Genomic DNA, 23,706 nt, shown 5'->3' on the forward strand with positions numbered 1-23,706 from the left:
TCTGGCGGAGCAGCCAATGGGTGAGCGATATTGCTCCGCCTAAGGTTGTATGCTACAGAAAAGCGTTTTACATGTTTACAAAATTAAGGATTAATTTTTAGGCTTCAATCTCGACAAAGAAATACTTTCCCGTAGCGTTCTTTCGACGCAGTACGAGAGAACTCTACGTAAGAGAACTTGCAGCTGTTTGTTAACGCTTCACTGACGGCGCAGAGGATCACACTTTTGTACTGGTCTGCAAAGGTTATTTTGTATAGAGCAGCACTCACCACAACCCTTAGTTGAGAGGTTTCAAGATTCAGTCTGGAACTCAGTCAGTTGAGATCTTTGTTGAGATTCAGTTTGGAAAAGTTCATTCTTTGTTGCTTGAAGTTTTCAATCTGGATTCAGGTGAGGAAGCTGGAACTATATCCGGGTCACGGCACCATCTGTTGTAAAGTTTTCTTTGATCGAAGCAGAAACCAGGAGACTTTTGGATCACGTTCAAATTAGAAGTTCTTCTTTATTGAGCGCGGCTGCAAGTTCCAAAATCAGTCTAAAATCTAAAGCAGTTTACCTTGCATTTTTATATACCTTCCAAGGGGGAGGGATTTAAATTGATGAGAACAAAGTCTGTAACTGCAGTGGCCTGCATGAGTCAGCTCTTTTACAAAGAGATTTCTTGATCTCATCAGTCAAATGATCCAATCAGCTAAACTAGTCAACCACTGGGCCAGGGCAAAGGACAAAGGTAATTTAAAGTCGGCATGAAATCAAAATTGACCCTATTTACTTTGTTAGCGGATATTACTAGTCTTGTGGTGAACAATTAATCCGTGCAAGTTAATACACGGAAAAAAATTGTTTGCCGAAGTTATCTTTAATCAAAGTCTGAAAAGTTACTTTGGGTCTGGAATGGTTCTTTTCCTGATGACATAGGATTGACGGCTTGGGTTGGTTAATCGCTTAACCACTCCCCTCAACCCATTACTCTTCTATGGGCGAGAGATGGAGAGGAGGAGCGCTAAAGTAAAACCCTGCCCTCTGTTCAATATTCCGTTTCACTCGGAAATGCGTCACAACACTTGAGAAAAGTCGTTTGCAACTTCCGGTTCACGCAGACTTTAACTCACAATAAAGAGGACATGACAGGAATCTCAGTTGATATCATCATCTTAAATGCTAAATTCAAGGTACAGAACTTTCTCAGTTTTTATACGATTGTTTTGGAATCTAAATTAAACATTTAATAAATTTGTAATCCTACAACCTCCTCACCTGTTCACTATATACATTCACTTGCACCACTCTTCGTTGTCTGATCTCGTCTCCCCATGGACACACAGACTCTTCCTCGATCCTTACCTGTGCCACTTACATGCATCCGATCCCGTTCCAAGAACCTTCTGCCATCTTCAGTGACTCCTCTGTGTTTACCATCAGCCTCGTTCCGATCTCCATCTGTAAAGGACAATACTGTTATTCATCAGCTAAGTTCCATTCATCTATCTTCATTGTGCTCACCATTTACATCTGCTGATTTCCGTGCTTCTGTTCAAAATGTATTTTACTCGCCTGTCTGCTTCATCACTATCCGTGACAGTGAGAGGCTGTGAGACCTATGGGAACATACAACTGCTGTAAAATTGAGAATTTATCTTTAAAGTTCTGTAAAATGGTTTGAAACGTTATGGTTTAGGATTTCAGTTAATGGGTTTTAGTAAACAATTGAGAGGCTATAATACATCACACCAGTTCTACCAGAAAGCCTCGGGAGAATAAATACTGTGACAATTAAACATTTATTAGCAGCCCAGCAATCAAATTCTTTGGCGTAGCTTGCAATCTGAGGGTCCGGACTCTGCATATCCTGCCTGAAGACGAAGGCAGGGGTGCAGCCGACCCTCTGCGAGGTATGGGAATGGTCCATCCTGGTGGTGGTGGGGTGGATGGAGGGAAGAGACCTTCCTGGTGGTGTTGGGAGGTTAGAGGGAAAAACCTGTGGTGGTGGTGGGGAGGATCGAGGTTAATGGAAGCGTCAGCATCTGCGAACTCAGACGTGTGTAAGTACCAATCTTGTATACCACAAGTATAATAATATGATTGGATAGATGAAAAGGTAATAAGTGACGTTACGTAACAATTGAGTCTTCCCGGCAGAACTTTTGCTAAATCTTACATATCTTGTTTCCAATGCTGTCAAAAAAAAAAATCTTTCACTGGTTAGATGTTTCCAGTCACTTAAGCACACATTACAACAAATGATAGACTTTTCATTTCATTTTCCAGAAAATACTTTTTGAAAAAGAGTTTTGCTGATGGCATGCATGACATTTCCCATGCATGTTAAACTCAAACAGGACTGACTGTGCAATTGATCTGACAAACACTTTTAAACCCACACATCTTCTCACACATCCTCTTGTTTCTGGTAAGACTATCATATGTTTTTCCCCCAAATGTATTTTTTTTACTTTGAGGTTTCAAACGCCACTCATAAAGCCCTTTGACCGAGATGTAGGCCTACATTTAGATGGATTAAAGTAAGAGTAGAGGTGACATTCTTTGAAGCAGCGGCAGTTTTCCTCTAGAGGGGTCTTTCTTGAAACGAATGTGTTCCACCACATGAGGAAGTGTGCAGACTCTGCAAGCCCCCCAAGAGAGACCAAGATCACAAGTCAAATAAAAACACAGACTGAAACAAAGGGGACATTTTCAAATCCTGTTTTTCGTCATTTGTCAGAACATTCGTCATTATTATACACTTGTGTGTATGACCGATGCTATACATTATGGTTATCAAAAATATTTGCATCAGGAGAATAAGAACAACATCCACAGTGAATTACATTACACACAAGTTACAAATGTTTATTTAGAATCCACAGATAACTAAAGTCAAAGAGAATCAAAACAGGAACTGCCCAAACTGAATCACTCATTTAATGCTAAAGCATTTTAACTATTATGCAAAACTGTAGAAACATACATAATAACTCTTATTTACAAAGGATGGAAGAATGAGAATTAAAAAATAAAGACATTTAGAAAAAAGGAACAATTTTTTTGTATCTCAACAGAAATGCGTCAGAAAGCCAACCTCATCAGACTGAACTCAAAGTATTCAGTGGGACTGAATGAGTTACAGCCAGAGGTGGGCACAAATACATCAACAACTATTTTGTAACTACAAATACTGGCTCATGAAATGTAACAAAATAAAATACAAAAAACTGATGTGAAAAATGTATTTAAATAAAATACAAGTAATAAGTATTTTGAAAATACAAAAATACCACAATAATCTTACCGGTACATCTTTTTTATTATTACTGAAAGGTCAATAACACAAATAGTAGCAATAACACAAATATGAGAAATGTGTAAATTCAAAATGGCGAAGTAGCAAAATAAAAAAGCATGGGCATTTCACTAAATCTCTACAGGGCCTGAAATAGCTCCCTCTGACGTAAATGGCATGTAGCCTATAGCTAAGTTCACATCAATGGTGTGGTAGGCTGCCCTTAATAGCAAAACGTGTTTGATGTAGGCTGCGTAGCCATATTATCTTTGTTACTCTACTCATGCCTTAAGGCTTGAATAAGCGTAGAGAGACATTTCCTCACCACTGGCTAAGGGAGGGGAAACAGCCATACATCTATATTTATGTTATGTGTACTAACAGCTTTAATGAGGAACTTTATTGAAAGGTTAACAACAGAAATAGTAGCAATAACACAACTATGCTACAAAAGAGAAAACTAAAGTCAAGTCAAGTCATCTTCATTTATATAGCGCTTTTAACAATGTAGATTGTTTCAAAGCGGCTTTACAGAGATAAATGTATAATTTAAAGGCACACCGCGGACTTTGTGACCTAAAGATTTGAAGCATACGAGTTATTTTAAATGATTCCTCAGGCCAATATACAGCGCTTGACACTATCAATGCTCCGAGCGGGGATGCCCTCTTGAAATACCGCCTATGTAAGTTTGGAGAAGACAGAAGTCTTTGGCCCAGTGGCGGAGCCAGGATTTTTTCATGGGGGTGGCCAGGCAAGGGCCAGCAACCAGTCTGGGGTGGCACAGACATTTTTATTATTTTAATTAAAAAATGAGTTTGACTATAAGTATTGGACTGTTTTAGTGCCTACACAACTGAATACAGTTAATTTATACTTACTTGTAATTTAGATAGTAGTGAATTAGGAATCATGGAATACGGAGTGAATTTTTATCTTTTTTATTATTATTATTCACCACCTCCAGGCATATTAATAAAGGGGCACACACTATACCTAAAGTTCAACTTGCTCAGTTAGCTTGCTTCTGGTTCTCAAAACCCCCAATAGCTTGTTCTACATTGTTGCACCTTCATGAATGAGACATGCAGATAACTACTGTAGCTCAAAGATTAAATCAACCTTCAGTGAATTTTATATAATCATTGAATTCTTCAACCAATTCTGAGTTTGTAAAAAAAAAGTTGCAACTGAGAAAGTTAACACTGCATGTTTAACTTTTCTATATTAGTTGTCAAAATAAATAATTGCAACAGTTCTATCATAGGCTACCTAAATTAAAAAGGGAACTAAATGTCTCTTTTGAATCCCCATGTGCAAGAATGTGAACAAGGCGGAAGTCAACAGCACATAAATGCCAGAATGTAAAATTAGTTATTTTATGGGTTTAAAAATGATCCATTTTTGTCCTCTTTACAAATGAACGCCAGCTAGTACACTACATTTAAAAATGACATCAGTTTGTGCCTTATATTGTGATCTCACATTCTTAAAGATTCTTTTAGTCACAGACAGATGTGACACATAACAAATACATGCATGCAGTTTTGACACAGCTTTAATCGCCTTTTTGATTATTTCACAAGTCAATTGACGTCAAAACACGCCGCATTTGCGCACCGCGAGCACAGTACAACGGCTGACAGGACAGGAAAGTTAGTTTTACTGAAATTTGGCCTGACAACATCTCATCTTACCAAAGATAGCCAACTGATGTAGGACAACGCGCGCCACTTTTCTCAGCATCTGACAGAAGTGTCACCAGCTTTCACACACATCTTTGAAAATAAGAGTGGCATCAGAAAAGGTTTACGCTTGTTGTTTCTTTGACTGCACAGCGACGGTCTTGCAACCCACCAGTTGAGAAACATTGACTCTATATTTACTATGCGTATATCACTGTCTGTTGTTCTGCTGAAGCTCGTTCGGCACCTGCACATTTCCGCACTCGTTTGACTTGCGCTGGCGCTGAGGTGCAGTTGGAGTGCGCGTCTCACGTTTTTTTTTTTTTTTTTTTTTTTTTTTGTGGTCTTAAAGAGACGGTTCTGCGTTTAAAAAACGTAATTCTTGACAATAAAAAAAGAGACAGAAACAGCAGTTGTGAGAGGGGTGGCCAAAGGGGTGGCCAAGCTTAGGCCTGGCCACCCCCTAGATCCGCCCTTGCTTTGGCCAGGTCATGTGACCTGGAGAACGAATCACTTTACGACTGTCACGTGACCACAAGCTCTGATATGCTCTAACCTGGACATTGCCATTGCCAACATCAGACCGAAAATATGGCAAAATCATTTACTATGGTGATAAGCATATGGTGATTTTTCTTAAGTATTTGAAATACTCTAAATACACTCCCTCAAAATATTTTGTTACAAACTACATTTAATTTTTTCCACACCTGCAAAATACAAATTACAAAATATACTAAAGTAATTAAATACGTATTTAAAATACATTTAATTGAAATACTGCCCATGTACTGCCCATTGTGTATGTACTGAATGTGGAACTATATTTAAGCAACAGCAAATTGGGTGGTTGTCCAGTAAGCTTTGTTATTTATGTGGATGTATCATGTAAAGTCTTTCCTTCGGGGAATGGTCATGACCTCGTACACTTCATTGCCAGGCCTTTTCTCCTCTTCTCCCCTCTGATCTCTGTTCAGTTTCTTAATCTGGAACAAAAGAGAGGAACAATCAAACTTATTACACAATTGCTGAAAAATGCCTCTCAAAATTAAGGTTAAAGTATTGGTCATAGACAATAAGTGTGTAAAGATATGGCTGGAGATAACCCAGAATACACACACAGACAAATCTGAAATCAGCACTTTCCAGTTTGGATATGTGTAATGCATTCACAAAGTTTCTGATGACCTTCAGATTTACAAACAGGTGTATGACATTCACCTTGGGCACCACCCACACTCCAAGCACAAGGAGTAACAGTAAGAGCACACTGCCAGCTGTCAAAGCCGTCACTGGTATCAGTAAATCATTCATGCCATTGGACTTTGAACTTTTGGAAGAGGCCGGAATGATCTCTTGCGGCGGGTCTATAAAGAAAAATATGAATAACTTCAGTACGGACAGTGCGGTGCATCACTTGCTTCAAAACTATAACCAACCATGTTTCGCATTAAAACTTTTTACACTGAAAGTCAAACTGAGTTTGTGTGCTGAATTTGACAGGAAACATGCATTTGTTTAATTTCATTTTCTTAGATTCTCACTAGCTGTACCTTTAGGACAGGGGGATAAAGAAATAAATACTACTGTTCAAATGCTTGGGGTTGGTAAGATTTTGATGCCTGTGAAAGAAGTCTATTTTGCTCAACCAAGGCTGGATTTATTTGATAAAAAATATAGTAAAAACAGTAATATTGTGAAATATTATTACAATATAAAATTACCGTATTATTTTTTTATGCTGATTTGCTGTTCAATCTTTTTTTTTTAAATCATCAATGATAAAAACACTGTTGCATAATGTTTTTGTGAAAACCATGTTTTTCAAGATTTTTTTTGTTGTTGATGAAAACAAAGTTTAAAAGTAAAACATCTTTAATGTCACATTTGATCAACAAAAAGGGTACTTATTGAATAATTTTCTTTTTAAATTACTGACCCCAAACTTTTGAACGGTAATGTATATCTTAAATGACACTATCCACTACAGGGTGAATTCTAAATTGCCTGTAATTACATGCTGAAAATTAAATCTCAAGAAAAAAGCAGGAATGTGCACTCACCTTGAACCAAAAGAAAAACACCTGATTCATCCATTTTACACATCTCAGCGATAGCCGTGCAGGTGCACCAGTAAGCCCCAGTGTCTGTCGGTCCTACATTTATGATGTCTATAGTTAGAGTCTTCTTGTCATTTTTTACTTTAAGACGTCCTTTGTAGTCTTCAGAGAGAGTTAAGATGTCAGTTTTGAAATAGTAGTAGAAGATTTTACGTTCGCTCCAACGTCGGCTGTACAGACTCACACCCAGCACTTCTGGCGGAGGTGCAGGACACTTGATAGTGTAATTGTCCCCTTTATATTTGCTCACATCTAAAAATAATTCAAAGAAACAGTCTGGATCAGTTCACAGCATCCATCAAAACAGAAGTCGAGAGAACATTAAAGAATCAGGTGTTCTTGGCACTAAATGAGACACCAATACCAATACCTGGACAGTGTAGATGAATGTACCTTCTGTGGTATATCACCTATTTCCTTATCATTATGAGTAATAATATTCCTTATTCCTCATCATTAAAAGTTGAGTGCTACATCTGATGTTGCAAATTTTAAATTGATGTCGTTCCTTGTGTCGTCTTAAGAACTTTCTTGTGTGGAACTTAAAATAATATATTTTGAAGAATGTTTCAAAACAAACAGTTTTGGTGGTCTTTGCCTTTGCACAGAGACATTCTTCAAAATATCTTCTTTTATGTTCCTCATAAAAGAGAAAGCCATACAGGTTTGGAATGACATGAGGGGGAGTAAATAGGTAAAGTTAATTTTAGGTAAATTAAAGAAAAAAACTCTTGTAAACCACATTTACAATTATAACGTTTTTAAACCATCAAGAGGCATTTTGGATGCAATCATAAATATGAAGTGAAAAATGTATCGCTGTCTAAAGAAAGTAGGTCAACTAATGACACTATGTAACACACAAATTACTAAAATGTATAATAGTAAAAACACTAAGCACTAACCTGCACTTGCAGCAATGTTGCAGAGACAAAAAATAACCAACAACAAGAAAAGGATTTGCAGAGACCTCATTGTTATTGCCATAAGTGTCTCTTAATCAGTGTCCTCTATCTAAACACAGGAAACTAAAACTGAACGTCAGTCTGCATTGCATGCATGTTTATATATATATGTGCTCCAGCCCACAACCTCTGACACCACCGACACGAAACCTCAAACGATTGAAGTCATACCAAGACTAAAACATTTCCAAGAGTTCCTCTTATAAATAAGAAAACACAATAATTCGATTAATTCACTTATCAATTGAGGTGATGAGCTATAATGCAAAAGTAAACAGGCCATTATGCAGCAAGACTAACTGCAACATCAACCATCATGGTTTTATTTTTGAGGCGGCAGTGGCTCAGTGGTTCACGTAGGTTGTCTACAAACTGGAAGGTTGGTGGTTCTATCCCCGGTTCCACGTGATCAAGTGTCGAGGTGTCCATGAGCAAGACACCTAACCCCAGCTGCTCCCGATGAGCTGGATCACCGCCGTCTGTGTATGAATGGGTGAATGTGTGGCAATATGTAAAGCGTTTTGGTGGCCATGGGTCAGTTAAAGCGCTATATAAATGCAGTCCATTTACCATTTCAGTTAGCCTAATAGCTGGTTTGATTTGCATTGAGAGATGATCTGGAAAGTTATTACCCATGCCAATCTCTATGGTGAAGGGTATGTGATGATGTGGGGCTATTTTAATTTTAAAAAGCCAAGGGAACTTTTTTAGGATGCATAGTATCCTGGATACATGAAATAACTAGCCTTTGAAAATAAAAATATGCTTGCCTCTATGGGAATTTAACATAGGGATGTACTGACTTATGCACACTGTATTTTAAGGAAGAACATTTATTTATTTACGATACATTATTCATTCACAAAGAAAATTGGTGTCCTTAAAGGTTGGAGTTTTCCATTTTTTTAATTAAGACATTAAGATTTCCAAAAGATTTTTTTATTTATTTCTCTTTTTAGTCAACTTTAGCATGGGTGTGTTCACTTATGCTAAGCACTGTATATACACACTGATATATACACATACATAATACATATACAAACTGCTCAATAGCGCCACCTGAAGCGCTGGGTCGTCACTGCTGGTATCACAACCAGTCTAAGTACTATTTGAAGCGATAGTTCATCCAAAAATGACATTGTTGTCATCATTTACTCACCCTCATGTTGCTCAAACCCTGTATGACGTTTTCTTCTTTGGAACATGAAGGAAAATACTTTGATCTTACAGTGTTTTTTTTGTCCATACAATGGAAGTCAATGGGCACCAAAACTTGTTCGGTAACTTGCGTTCTTCAAACTAACTTCTTTTGTGTTCCAAAGAAAAAAAAGCACATGATGACAAACATTTTTAGTGAACTATCCTTGTTTTAAGGCTTTGATATATCTAATTAGCATATAGTAAATAAACCATATAATGTGGTTATTGTAAAACTCATCTGTTATTCTGTAAAATTCCCACCACTAAAATTCAGTCTGTCTGTAACACACAAAAACACAGACAAGCAAAGAGATACAAACAGTGAAACTTCTCAATATCAATCTTGAAACACCAATCAAATTCGAGAACTGTAACTAACTATAACATGAAAGGGGCAAAACAAGGACATGAAATGCAATATATTGCTTCTTTTACCATTTTAAAAATATTTTTTATTTCTTTATCATATTTGTACAAGGCAACAGTGCAAACTTGCTTTACTTACAGTCTATGTACATGGAAAAACATGAGGTCATGTAAACTTTTTAGTTTCTTTACTTGGAAAAAATCTTATCCCGCAGGCAGTGGACCTGAAAAATAGGTTTTAAAAAAATTTGGTCACAAATGATACACGATCAAACAACAGAATCCCGTTTAGTTTGTAATCTGGCATCTTACCGAAGTTTCTGACACAGCTCCTAGATTGTTGGCTTCAGTGGTTGGGATAACAAAAGAACTCAAGCGAATATCAGTAGCACTGTACTATAGAGACCAAACAAAAACAAACACAAGAATAAGTCAACCAAACTGCCAAGAGAGTCAATTTACAGTACAGTACAGTACAAATCAAGAAAATGACAGCATGTACACTGTGAGTGACATGGTGGCTTACAGGCAGTTCTCTGGGTGATGAGGAGAATGGCGGGTCACTGGCATACATGCGGGTGAAGGGTTTGTCTTTGGTAGTGGGGTGATTCGTGCAGCAGAGGCGCAGAGTGGCAGCAGGGAGGTGGATGTGCCAGATGCTGCTGTGTTTCTTTACCAGCTCATCCAGCATCCTGACATACACAATAAGTAATGCTTGGACATGTAGAAACAATATATTTTTACACTACAGCTTTTTTCCACCAAAAAAAAAAAAAGAAAGATCGATCATGAAATAGTTAAATGCCATTTCTGTTAAAAAGCTAATATTAGTGTTAAATCAAGTCACATCACATATTGGATAAATTAAAAATAATTCAAAAGTGATATTGGCAGTTAAATGTCTGAAGATGTTGTACTCATTAAGAAGTGATTCGGTGACCAAGTCCATGTAACCAGTTTGACGGTGGTGTATCACCAAGGCATTTGCATTCAATCTCAGCCGTTTCTTCAACTCACGGTTAATCTGACAGAAAGAAGGAACATGATGAATATAATTAATCAATTATATGAAACTGAACTGTTTTTCAAAAACAAATGACGGATAAAGGAATTCGTAAATACACACTACCAATCAAAAGTTTGGGGTTAAGTTTTTTTATTTTTTATGTTTCTAAAATAAGTATTTTATGTTCAACAAAGCTGCATTAAAAAAATAAAAATACAGTAAAAACAATAATATTGTGAAATGCAGAATAAGGCATTAATATGTGCGTTATAAGTATCGGTACTCATAAACAGCCAATATCCTAGTAATATGCATGCTACTAAGCAACTAGTTAATAGTGAGAATTGGACCCTAAACAAAAGTGTTTAACGATTTTTCTTGTAACAATGTAAAAGTCTTTACTGTCACTTTTGATCAATTTAATGTGCTCTTGCTAAATAAAAATGTATTACTTTTTTCAAATCTTTCTGAGTCCAAACTTTTGAAAGAAAGGTAGTCTATTGTATCTCTTACTTCCAAGAGGATCCGCCTAGGAAGCCGGGAGAGAATTCCGAGAGGGTATCCCTGCTGACTGAAGACTTCAGCAAGACACTGGGCCACATCCTGGCTGAGTTTCTGAGTCAAAGGAAAAGCTTCCACCCATTTGGAATGGTAGTCAGTCAGGGTCATGATGTGCGTGTGCTTGTCTACTGTCGGAGAGAACGGGCCTCTAACATCCAGCCCGAGCCATTCCCACCTCTCTTTAACCTGAGAGAAAGGTAAAACAAGGTCTTATTCTGCTCTATTATCTATAAAGGCCCAGAAACAAAAGGGGTAACTATAACAATAACTATATTGGCATCCACACCAAGGGGTGATATGCTGCAGTTATGTTATCTGCTGCCTTTAATGGATTTTGATATCAATGTTTTTCATTTTTCCAAAAATAATTTCCAATGATAACATTCCTGTGTCGTTATCGGTATAGTTATGGTTGTTCTCATAAAATCAGAACGATTATTAAAACACTCAAATTATGAAAATAGGATAATGTCGAAAGTTATGCTCCAGTAAGTGCTATTTTACCCCCAAAAAAAGCATTTAATCTAAAAGGGTAGTCGTCATCCTCGTACAGCACAGCATAATGCAAGACGGGTTAACGTCTTTTTCTAATATCATAATTTGTAAAAATGCAATTCTCCAGAGACTTACCCAAAAATAAATCTTTCGGATGAAACCTTAGCCAATAGCAGACACCCATTTATAACAAAAAACAAACAAACAAACAAAAAAACAGCGGCATTGCAGTTCTGATGTAAACAGCCGTACCTCAATTATATTGGGTTTTGTTTGTCCTAGAACACCGTAAGCCACATGAGGCATCTGATTAAGAAATAACAGGAAATGTATCATTAAGATTTTCTTGAATTGTATTCAACAGTACCACATGATTACTTACAATATTTAATTCATTGTCTCCAGTCCAGCTAATGTTCTGAGGAAAAAACAACCGACAAATGTTAATGGGTTGAACACTATTTTTTTACATAGGAATGTAACAATAATATTACAATGTCTTTACACACATTTTATATGAAAAACGAATGTAAAAATGTCCATTACATTGGGCAAACAGTATCCACTGTGAAAGAAACTCGGTATAGTCATGCTTCTGTCCAGAGCTTCATCACCCAGGATGGTCCATGGCGGGCTGAACAAACAAATGAAAAGAATAACAATTAAAACAGAATAACATCAACACATGTTGTGTGCATCTGATGGGCAGCTGCAGACCTATTTCCTGTGTCAGTCAGCTGCTGTGTGGAAACGCTCTGTGGGTCAGCTCTCTGGCTGGAACAATTTTCTGTTTTGTTCGGGTGTAAACTCTTCTCTGTAGTTCTGTGCTCAGGCTTTTCTGAGTAAGACGTCTGCGAGGTTTCTGCTGCCATATCAGGTGCTGCTTGAAGAGAGGAGTTTGAGTCACCTACACTTCCCTAAAATTGCAAATGACAGGGAAGAGGGAAATTTGGTCACCAATCACCATTAATGAACAAGGCAGTTAAAAGGCATCTGTACTACTGATGGATGTGTTTGAAACACTGCTTTGTAAGATTCAAAACTTTTTTGAGTCACATGATTTCAGTAAATGTTTAATTAGGTCATAACTGTTTCAAATGGCTTCAATCTCAGTGAACCAATGCATTTTAAAGGCACATTTGTATAATAAAAAAAGGAAGTCTGGTAGTTGTATGTAGGAATGATTAGTCAAGCCCTCCACAAAACAAGCCCTACAAATACATTTTAAACAATTATACAAACATTTCATAATTAACAGTATTTGAAGATTTTTAGATTGCAATATATTTCACCTTCAAGAAAACTTTGTTAAATTGTAAAATATGTATTTTTATAATATGTCAAAAGTGTGGGCTTTTTTGTTGCAATTACACGGGGATTGACCAGCAGGTGGCGCCAGTGTGTGCAGTTTTGGGCGGTGCAAAACAGTGAAACATTTAGCTAAACTTAATTTGATTCTGAGTTTCAAAAAGCTCAAAAAGCCTCAAATTTGCTGTACAGATGCAATGCTGAATAAAAGCCATTCTAAAACATGCAGCTCTGACCCACTTGCACCTGGTATCATATTGACGCTACTTTTAGTATAATGATGCAGCATCAGTGCAACCTTAAACTTTTTCATATTTTATCACTTATGGTGTCGTATTTTTTATGTATCATTTCACATTAAAATATTAATTTAATGAAATTATTTCTAAATTTGTGTTTTCTCTGTAAATGCATTTGGGTGTAAATATACACCCTTTCATGTGTAATTCAAATAAATGTTTCATAATGCAAAATGCAAATAAAGAACGCTGTGTAACTCACCAAAGCTCTTCTGCTTCTAGGGTTGATTTTAACCTGTAGGGTAGAATCCGGAGAGTAAATACAATTTAAATGTAACATTACATTAAAATGGGTAACTTAGTTGACATGAAATTACAAGCCAGTTTCCTGTGCTGGCGTAACACTATAGTTACACAAAAACTATTTGCGCCTGCTTGACTTTAAACTTTAATTATCCTAAAATTTAATAATTATTCAAAACACTTTGTTTAAGAATTACCTTTATTATTTGAGTTACAGTACATGACATATTTATACGAATTAATTTACGAAATAAACTGGTGAAAAACCTAAAAGTGAGTGACCATGAAACAAGACACTGTACCTTAAACACACATGTAACGTGTCTGTTATGCTTAAAAATAGTTAAACGCACCTTTCTTTCTGGATAACGGTTTGGGAATGAAAAGATGGTCGGCACAGCCCATGAATGAAGTCTTGTTCTCTTCCCATCTTCAAAAAGACACTTCTTTTCAAAGTGGAAAGAGCAAATTTTACTATTTTGAGTAGGTTTCCAGTCTTTCCATCTTAATTTGTGAAGCCACTGTTTTAGCAAGCTGTGGTCCTTCAGCGGGAATCTGAAATAAAAACAATACGGGAGCATAAACATAATTCCATACCGTCAATAATGTTTAAACATCATTTAAAGTGAAAGCGTTGCGCTTACTTGTGGAATGACACGGTCTTGTTACTCACATCAGTGTTTCTACAGTTATATGCACAACACATGAACGGCATCGTGTTTGAGGGATCAACATGCAATCTACCGATTTTTACTAATGGCTTTTTACTAAGAGATTGTTTGTTATCGTATCGTTAATGCTGTGTTGTATAATATATGTCAAAAGGTCGTTTTATTAACGAAAAGAAAACTGTGATATTCACCAAAAACCAAAACAGACATCTAACAGCCAATCATTCACAGCTCCGTCTACATCTGTGGTGTCTAGCTGCGAGAAGCGAAAACAGATATCGCCACCTACCGGCCAAAAATATACTTAAGCTCAGATTAACTGACATTTTGAGTAGTTTGATAGCAAGTTTTCTATTAGTATTCTTCAATTTCTTTTGTCAGCTGTCCTTTTTTTAACTCAGGAAAACTTATATATTTGGAATATAGAATAAGGTTTTACATTTTAAAGGATAACAAGCACCACAGTTTTATGCCAGTGCATTTAGGCAGAAAAGCGCCTGAAGAATCCTGAAGAGTTCCATGCTTTACTGTAGGCTATTATACTTGCAGACCTATAGTAATTTATTGTAGGCCTAATATGCATATAAATATATGTTTTTGTTAACTGCTTTGATCATTCTGATATCAGCCAGCCTCCTGACATTATGTCTGTCCATTTCCTCTATCGTCCTGTGAGATTCAGCACAATTGAATCAGTGTTCACAGCGCTTGCCTGAGGAGGATGTGAGGTAGGCTATCTATCAGCAGGGATTGTGTTTGCTGTATCACTGATTGCATATTAGTTTTGTCTATATATTTTTATGACACAACTATGATCACTTCCAGATGAAGGGTATTGAACAGCAGCATTAACCATCAGCTAAAGTGTGGGAATATGAGCAAATCATGTAGGCATATTGCTTGAGAAAGGCTTTCTCTTCCCCAGGTAATGATGTTTGGTATGGTTAAAGCTTTATATATTCAAAATGAATTGCAATATTTTTTTTATTCTTTAAACATACCGGTAATTAAAGCCATTCTTTTTTTGTTTACTGCATCAACTTATCTATAATATAATAGCTCATACATATTTAATATTTTTGGAAGTAATATATATTCATTCAAATTAAATCACTACAATGGCTGGCACTAATGATAATTATATTTTGCATATATTTGCATTATTTTAAAGGCCTTTTCTCTAAAGGCCTAAATTTTCATGACAACAGGCAAATATAAAGTTATGTCATGAAACAGATGAAAATAAATATCTGTGTGTGCTGTAAAGTGGTTAGAAAAATGAAATCGGAATCGGCTAAAATTTGTATTGGCAGACGGCAGGTCAAACTCAATGAAAAATCGGAATCGGCCAAGAAAATTGTAATCTGTAATCTTTCTGATTGGCTGGTATCAAACACCATCACATAATCTGATGTTCACAGATATTTTATTTATTTATTTCTACATTTGCCGTAGTATTGTCGATGGGTTCAATAACACATCCTGCAAAAGCTGCCTTGAGCCAGTGGTATTTGGGGGGCCTTGTCATGGAAAAGTTTGGGAACCCCTGCTCTAAAGGGCAGAGCTGATGTATCAGTAGCCAATGAGCTCACTGCTCAACCTTCAAATACTCAGTCAGCATTTGCTTTAGCAGTTGCAACGCTTTCAGAAACCCTCCACCTTCCCCAGCTCCACCTGTATATCTGCTACGGGTAATTTGCTATATTGTACAGCAGCAGCACGTCTTGTTTACAGCAGCGTGTCGTATCTGCAGTATTGGTAATAGCAAGTCCTGTGTTGCTCTGCAGCAGCAAACACCATCTATTACACCAAGACCAAACATAACATTGTCATATCCATTACCATGTCAAACACTCTGAGAGTCGTCATGACAGAATATTATTTGTTTAGTTCACCATTATTATTTTTATTTATTTTTTTAACTGCACTGGACAGAAAAACGTTTTCCTAATGTAGAATTAATCAACTTTCCATTATTTTACTGTTTACTGTTGCATATCTACAAATGGATTTTTCAAGATATTGACTTACATGAATCTCATACATGGATATTTCAAACAATGGACAATTAATCTGATTACATGCATGCACAAATACTGTATACAAGGAAAAGCTTTTATGCGTCTTCAATGACTACATTGATCACACACAGATGATTAAAGCAAAAGACAAGAACATCTAGTAATATTGCTAGAAGTTCATAAGAAATTAAAAACTAACCCAGGACAATAGACAGTCACATATTTTACTCACAGGATCAAATAAACATCATATCAAAAGACATGCTAACACCCACATCTGCAACTCCTCAGCTCTCCAACAGAGATAATCACTTCAGTCGCAACCTTTGAATTTGTGGCCTCTTTAATTATTACCAATTATCTCATTAATGCTCATCTAGGTAGGCCTATAATAGTCAAACACTCCCTATAGTCTTGTAGAGCCAGACGTTTGTATCTCACCATTAAGTGAACAGCCCGTGGGCACCGCGCCATCTGATGATGAGACTAAACACTCCTTATCGTAGTCCAGCCATGTGTCTGAACTCTTGTCTGTGTACGGAACTTGGATATTGCTTTGTTTGCTGTTGATACTTTCATTTGTGAACACAGATATGTCTATTTTTCTTATTTGATAAATTACAGTGAGCCTCAATTGACTAAATATGGTGGGAAGTAGGAGTATTCCATTTGGAAAATCCATTTAGAAGACTTTGGGTTCTTTAACCAACCAGAAATACTCTCTGTCTATGAAATATTTTGCATGTTCAGATTGTATATCAATTGTATGACTGTGGTTAGCAAAATGAAAATCAGGAAGATATGAATAGATTTTTTCTTATGGTGACTTTGTGGATAAATGAAGGCAACGAATGCCACCAGTAGAGGGCATCACAACCCAATAACCATATCAGGGGGAATACATTTGAGAGGTGGAGAAAGGATTAGAAAATTAGATTATGTTTGTATTTTTATTTTTTATTTTATTTTTTTTATAAATGTTTAATTCAACTTTAGGATCCAATGTAACACATGGGGATTTGGATATATTGATTGTCTTGTGAATCCACAGCGATAAGCCAGATGAGAAGTTTATCTATAAATCATATTTTTACTCTTTTAATTATTTGTATAACTGTATCATCTTTACATCTCTTTTAATTCATTGTATAACTATTTTAATTTTCCTTTCTCTTATTTTGTGATTATTGTATGATTAGTGTATGAAATGTGCTATATAAATAAACTTGCCTTGCCTTGCCTTGCCTAAGAGTATTTTTTTTTTTAACAATTTTACAGTTTATTTAAATATGGCAAATTGAGTTACCAAATAAATATAAAGCAACTTTTAAAAATATACATTCATTTATTTGAACCAATTTCACATCTTCAGAATCTCAATAGGCCTAAATAAATAAAAAATATGTTCTAGCTTATATTTTAATAACTCTTTAAAAAAAAAGTTTTTTACTATGTCCGACAAATCTCTAATAAAAGTACTTAATGTAGCTAATCTAGCAGTATATTTTAGGCCTATGTTATCCTTTTGTTGTACGTTAACTGATAGATGACATTTAGATACATTTACTTTTAATAATTTAGTAGACGTTTTTATCCAAAGCGACTTACAAATGTTGAATGAAACATTTAAAATAATATCAATGGGCAAATTAACACAAACTGTATTCAGTTGAAACATTGTTTGCTGTATTTCAACTATGAATTTAGTGTTGAGAAATATGCTAATATGTTGAGAAAACCTCAGTTCTACAGCAGTAGATTAGACTCAAGAGTAAAAACAAAAGTTGTTCCATGCAGTCATTATAAATCTATTAAAAAACAGCTGGACAGCTCTCTTTCAGCGATTACAAATCCATTACAGAACAGCTGGATGGTTTATTCCTGGCCTTCATAATAGTAGTTTTACAGTGCAGCTGTTTTAAAGTCACTGCTAGACGTTCTGGCTTCAAGAAACAATAAGTTAAACAATGAAATAAATGGAATGTAAATAGGTCAACAACAAAAGCAATCCTGATTTTACATCATAAACAGCTTGCTTGATTATAAGATACCATAGCAAGCATCATATTACTAAATTGCCTAAATAATTTTTTTTATTGTATACCACAATAAAATCACTATTACTGTTTTTTCACACACACACACACACACACACACACACACACACACACACACACACACACACACACACACACACACACACACACACACACACACACACACAGTTTTTCATTTCTATCCTTGTGGGGACATTCCATAGGCGTAATGGTTTTTATACTGTACAAACTGTATATTCTATCCCCTTACACTGCCCCTATCCCTAAACCTACCCATCACAGGAGACATTCTGCATTTTTACATTTTCAAAAATATATAATTTAGTATGTTTATTAACCCATTCCCCTCATGGGGACCGCTGGCTGGTCCCCACAATGGAGGTGAATCTCAGGTTTTACTATCCTTGTGGGGACATTCGGTTCCCACAATGCATAATAAACCAAGCCACACACACACACACACACACACACACATGACTGTTTGCCTCATGGGGACCAAACAATTTCCCCACAAGGATTTTGGATATTGCCATCTTTTAACAGGCATGAGAAACACCCCAAAAAGAAAAAATGTGCGTAATTATAAATTAACATTTGTTTGTGAGTGCTTTGGATAAATTATATGCAAATCAGATAATACGCCTTTAACTTTCCTTTTTATCTCTCTGTTCTTATACTGAACTTGATTAATTAAAGCTAAAGAAAAACAGTGTCTGATGGAAGCGACAAACCTAAAACAAGCAAGCATTCAGGCTGTCAGATGATCAGTGAGAAAACAGATCGCATCAGTTTCACGAAGGAAAAGTCTGTTGCCCTATGTGGAATATATGTCTGGTAATGAAGCCGAATGGATCTTATGCACCTCCCTTTTTCTCTCCTGAGACTTTGGACCGACAGACATACTGAAACAATCATCAGTTATAGTCTCAGGGAGAGCCAATGGGGACAAAGACATGCCATAATCTCTGGAGATTGCAGTAAATGGGTCCAAATGGATTACTATATGAATTTTCAGCATCGTTACTCCAGTCTTCAGTGTCACATGATCCTTCAGAAATCATTCTATGCTGATTTGGTGCTCAAGAAACATTATTATTATCAATGTTGAATCTGGTGCTGCATAATATTTAGTTTGTGAAAATTGTGATATTTTTTTTAAGTTAAAAGAGCAGCATTTATTTGGAAATCTTTTGTAATAGTATACATGTCTTTACTGTCAAATATTAATTTCCTTTTTAATCTTAGTACCTCCAAACTGTTGAATAGTGTATACTGTTCACAGATATAAAAAGAATAAAGCAATGAGTTCAAATGGAGAGTAGATGGGGACTTTTTCTTAAGTTTGCTGCACAGTGCTCACAAATCCATTTAAAGTTTTAAAAAATCCTAATATCAAACAGTGTGCTCAGACTTGACACAACACACTAAATAATGCAATCAAACATCAGCAATATTAATATAAGCTATTTGATCATTATATATTTTATAAATACGAAAGATTATGATAACAATACTCCATAAATGTTGAGAGAGAACTCATGTTCTCATGATCCACTCTGATAATTAACTCCATATTATGGCAAGGCAACCATAATTGAAAAGCATCCTGGATGCTGGTTGTACGCTTGAGTAGCCTACACTTGTCAGTCATGGTCAAGTTCGGATAATGGCTGTGTGGTAGAGTCTACTTCTTTAGCTTTGCCGGAGCAAACCAACCTGTTTCCTCTCTCAGCTGGAGGTGAGGTTCCCGATCCACAGAGCACCCACAAATGAGCCCTTTCATTTCAGAGTGGCTTATCAAGGGCCACCACATGTGTCTGACCACATGAACCCCCCCCAAACCCCACACACCTGTCAGTCATTAGGCACTTTACACTGATAGGGGCATTTGTCTTTATGTCTATGGCATACCAGCTCACTATTGGCTGAAGCTTGGTGAAGGCCAGGTCAAAGTTCTTGCAAGTAGGATGGTTTTGGGCAACGGCTGGATATAGAGTGTTCCCAGGTGAAACGAGAAGGTTTGGTTTGTGTGTATGTGTCTGTGCTTCTCTGTGTGTTGGTTTTAGACCTTTCAATTGGATCTAAACATCTGTTGCAGCCCATTAGACAGGTGACTTTCTCTGATATTTTTAAGAAAGAAAAAAGAAAACTAATTGAACAAAACTAAACTGAACATTAAAACTTGATCAATGTAGAAATTAATCCATTTATATTAGCTTGGAAGAATATAAAAATACTATAAAAAAACAAGTAATACCCCTTTAAACAACACAAGCAAACAGAACAACAACGATTACGAGTGTGATATTGCTTCTGTTCATCAGTTCAATTAACAGAAACTTAATATTGAGTAACTAGACACAATATTTTCACTTATTATTGCTCCTAAATAGTTCCAAACGAAGTGTTGAAGCTCCACTGACCGTTTTCTGGTCATTTTAATTCCTGAATGAACATGTTTTTTGTACAAATCGGTTGAGTGAATGATTCAATGAATTCATATGCTCAAAGTAATTAATAAAGAAAGAAATCTGTTTTGTTCCTGAATTAATCAGTTTTGAATTAATCAGTTAAAGGTTAACTGTCGCCAAAATTGAACCTATAGGCTCTTTTTGTTAATCTACCCGAGTCAAACTTTCGTTTAAAAGTAAAATTAGAATGGAAACGCCACTTTTAAGATTGACCATATTTTCGTTTTAGCTCAAAATGCCTTTTGAATGGGAGTGCTAGGGGCACTACAATGATAGCATCAAAATCGCTATTTTTAAAACACTAAGAAGGCTCGACACAACATAAAACTGAACTTGAAGTATCACCAGGGGCTCTACACATGAACTTGAGCACTGACTACATTGTTTGTGTACACAAAGTTTACTAAAAAGAAAGGTTTTGAGACCCTTTAAATGAATGAATTAAAACCTTTTTTTTATATTTGTCGCCACATATTGGTGTAACGATGTACCCTGCCAAAAATAAGTCACTGAAAAATGAGCACCATATGCTAGAGTGATACAAACAGTTCTGTTTTACTAAATAATTTATTCTCAGTCAAATTTAAGGACTAGGCCAGTTCACACCAACAACGATAACTATAAAAATAACTATATTATAATAATAAGTGTCCTGTTTATTATAAGTGTATTCTGCATTTTGCCTGCCACTTTAAACGCTTAAGCTCGTTCTGAAAGTGATTTCAATGAGATCATCATTCCTCTGTGTCATTATAGTTGTGACTTCAACTTATATCACATGTGCATGTTTATTGAACAACCTGCAAGACAACAGGAAGCTATTTATTTTAGTCAATATTTGAAGAAACTGAGTCCTTTAAATTCTTTACTGCAAAACGTCCATGAATTATGTTAAGTCAATGTGCTGCTGTCAGTTGATATCTTTATCTTTATGTTGTGAGTGAGGTTGCTTCAAACATTAATAGTAACTTGTGATCGTACAGCACTTGAATCGGATTTCGCAACTATAATCTTCTGCAATCTAAACTAGAGTTGCTATCCATCCTGAGCCAAAGCCCTGCTGCCTGGGGCTTTGCTTACAATTATAGCTCATTACATACGTGTGTGTGTGTGTGTGTGTGTGTGTGTGTGTGTGTGTGTGTGTGTGTGTGTGTGTGTGTGTGTGTGTGTGTGTGTGTGTGTGTTTGTGTGTGTGTGTGTGTGTGGGTGTGTGTGTGTGTGTGTGTGTGTGCAGGTGAGCAGTAAATGGGACCTCTGCTATTTATGGGGCCATGGTCAAAGTCTTCTGAGCATTCTGTCAAAGGTCAGATGTCATGATGCCTTCATGTAGTCCAGAGTTTATTTTTAGTCCAAACAAGGCTGCTATTTAGGGAATCATATAGGGGTGTCCTAGTAATTACCAGCAAGCACGTCCACCCACCATCTCCTGCTCAATTGAAGCCATCTGCTGCCAGGCCAGGGGGGTGGCCGAATCTGCCACCTCGATTGTCCCTCCCATTACACACATATGCGTTCAGATAAAGTGTTTACAAGCATGTTACTCTATGTAAGGGATGTTGTCTGTGGACTCATCAAACACGAGGAATTACTCCATTTGGCACAATTTACTTTGCATTTATCAAAAAATTGATTGAGGGAACATTTTCAGTCCGTACAGCTGAAATTGCTTAAAGCAAAATACTTACAAACGGTGAACATGCACTTTACTAAGACATTTCAACTGGATCTGTTCTTTAAAAAATGCCATTGGTTTAGCCTAATATCGTCCGCATTGCTCTGCAATAATAACAATAACATTTCTTAGACCCAGTCAAATTAACTTAATTTGTAGTCAATAGCTAAATCCATACTTTATTTTAAAATCATATGAAGAATTTGATATTACTTAACTTGCAAATAAATTCTCAAAATAATAATATTATTATTAAAATAATGTATTTGTTTTATTTATGTGATGTTGGGGGGAAAACCCCAGGGATATAATGCTCTTGTCTTTTTTATATAGTGAATGATATTCCTGAGCACCTTCCTCTCCCCTCCTCGTCCATTGCTCTACTCAGACCTTCTTTCCACCTCTGTGCTCTTGCCCTACCGCACACTGAATTCAAAATGTTGTTTCTTAAACCTGCAGGTCCCTCATTAAATGCCTCCGTGAACTCCAAGTTACAGGGCTGGAGGCTTCCACACAACACAGCGTGGGTTTGCGATCCTGTAATTAAAGTGACAGAAGTTATACAAGAACGTAATCAAATCTCACAGACTCAATTACTGGACAGCATACAGCTTTCAAAACAGGATTTATACCAATGCAAGCATGCACATGAGTGCCTATGTGCTTTTGCAATGGTTTTAATGCTATTCTTTTTCATCAGACAATTACTAGACAATAAAATGTTTCATTATGGCTCAATTACACCTCCCGCTGGGACTTAACAGGCTCTTTGTCACCTCAGACTGGAGAAAGCAGACTGCCATCTTCATCTCGTGCCAGACATTCCCTGCCATTTTGCCTCACAAACAAAGTTTCTTTCCATATCATGTGTTTCAGCGTGCTTTTGTTTTACGCTCACAATCATCTGCACGACATAGATTATGCTGTATTAAACATTATGTGTGATGACTTTGCGAAGGTCAATTAAGATAGCTGGTGCAAACCTTTGTATTTCATGGCACGTCTAATGTACGTTGCATCAAACCACCCAGATGTGTGTTCCGCGCTCTTTTGCCTGCTGATCCCTATCTGTAAAATGAACAACCGGTGCTTAGTAGCACAGGCTTCCGTTGCAATTTACCCACTCTCGAGGGTATTGAAGACTCGGCTTTGAAACAAGTCTCACATGTTTCTCTGAATAAAATCTAAGCTGTCACACCAAAAATTACTCGAGACTAAACGTGGCATGATATTACTTTATCCAAAAACAACAGAGCTCTCTCTCTCTCTCTCTCTCTCTCTCTCTC

At 36.5% G+C, this 23,706-nt stretch overlaps 2 protein-coding genes across 3 annotated transcripts; both read right to left on the reverse strand.

Moving 5' to 3' along the window:
• Positions 1–2,824: 2,824 nt before the first annotated feature.
• On the reverse strand, positions 2,825–8,132 carry LOC307005686 (uncharacterized protein). The gene is made up of 4 exons (XM_079626060.1): positions 7,991–8,132; positions 7,029–7,337; positions 6,187–6,332; positions 2,825–5,951 (listed from the first exon to the last, which is right to left on the reverse strand). Exons 1-4 carry the CDS (start codon positions 8,070–8,072, stop codon positions 5,850–5,852), a joined length of 639 nt encoding a protein of 212 aa, XP_079482186.1. The 5' UTR covers positions 8,073–8,132; the 3' UTR covers positions 2,825–5,849.
• Positions 8,133–8,973: 841 nt separating this feature from the next.
• LOC307003004 (uncharacterized protein) lies at positions 8,974–14,459 on the reverse strand. Of its 2 annotated transcripts, none has more exons than XM_079621030.1 (12): positions 14,173–14,459; positions 13,882–14,083; positions 13,488–13,520; positions 12,396–12,595; positions 12,225–12,312; positions 12,061–12,096; positions 11,931–11,984; positions 11,136–11,369; positions 10,534–10,640; positions 10,143–10,308; positions 9,929–10,012; positions 8,974–9,840 (listed from the first exon to the last, which is right to left on the reverse strand). In XM_079621030.1, the coding sequence occupies exons 1-12, from the start codon at positions 14,241–14,243 to the stop codon at positions 9,805–9,807; spliced, it is 1,311 nt and encodes a 436-aa protein (XP_079477156.1). In that variant the 5' UTR covers positions 14,244–14,459; the 3' UTR covers positions 8,974–9,804. The 2 variants fall into 2 exon arrangements, with proteins under 2 accessions (XP_079477156.1, XP_079477157.1); XM_079621031.1 differs by having other exon boundaries at positions 14,202–14,449.
• Positions 14,460–23,706: the final 9,247 nt, after the last annotated feature.

Source organism: Phoxinus phoxinus, assembly GCF_949152265.1.
Source record: "Phoxinus phoxinus genome assembly, chromosome: 1".
Classification (NCBI taxonomy): domain Eukaryota; kingdom Metazoa; phylum Chordata; class Actinopteri; order Cypriniformes; family Leuciscidae; genus Phoxinus; species Phoxinus phoxinus.

Excerpts from the sequence above, each read along its gene's own strand:
- LOC307003004 (XM_079621030.1), bottom strand. The coding sequence starts at position 14,243 with ATGCCGTTCATGTGTTGTGCATATAACTGTAGAAACACTGATGTGAGT. Across the intron at positions 10,641-11,135 it reads CTAGGCGGATCCTCTTGGAA|ATTAACCGTGAGTTGAAGAA; the intron begins GTAAGAGATACA and ends TCTTTCTGTCAG. Across the intron at positions 10,013-10,142 it reads CATCACCCAGAGAACTGCCT|TACAGTGCTACTGATATTCG; the intron begins GTAAGCCACCAT and ends TGGTCTCTATAG.
- LOC307005686 (XM_079626060.1), bottom strand. The coding sequence starts at position 8,072 with ATGGCAATAACAATGAGGTCTCTGCAAATCCTTTTCTTGTTGTTGGTT. Across the intron at positions 6,333-7,028 it reads TGTTTTTCTTTTGGTTCAAG|ACCCGCCGCAAGAGATCATT; the intron begins GTGAGTGCACAT and ends TTTTCTTTATAG. Across the intron at positions 5,952-6,186 it reads GAGTGTGGGTGGTGCCCAAG|ATTAAGAAACTGAACAGAGA; the intron begins GTGAATGTCATA and ends CTTTTGTTCCAG.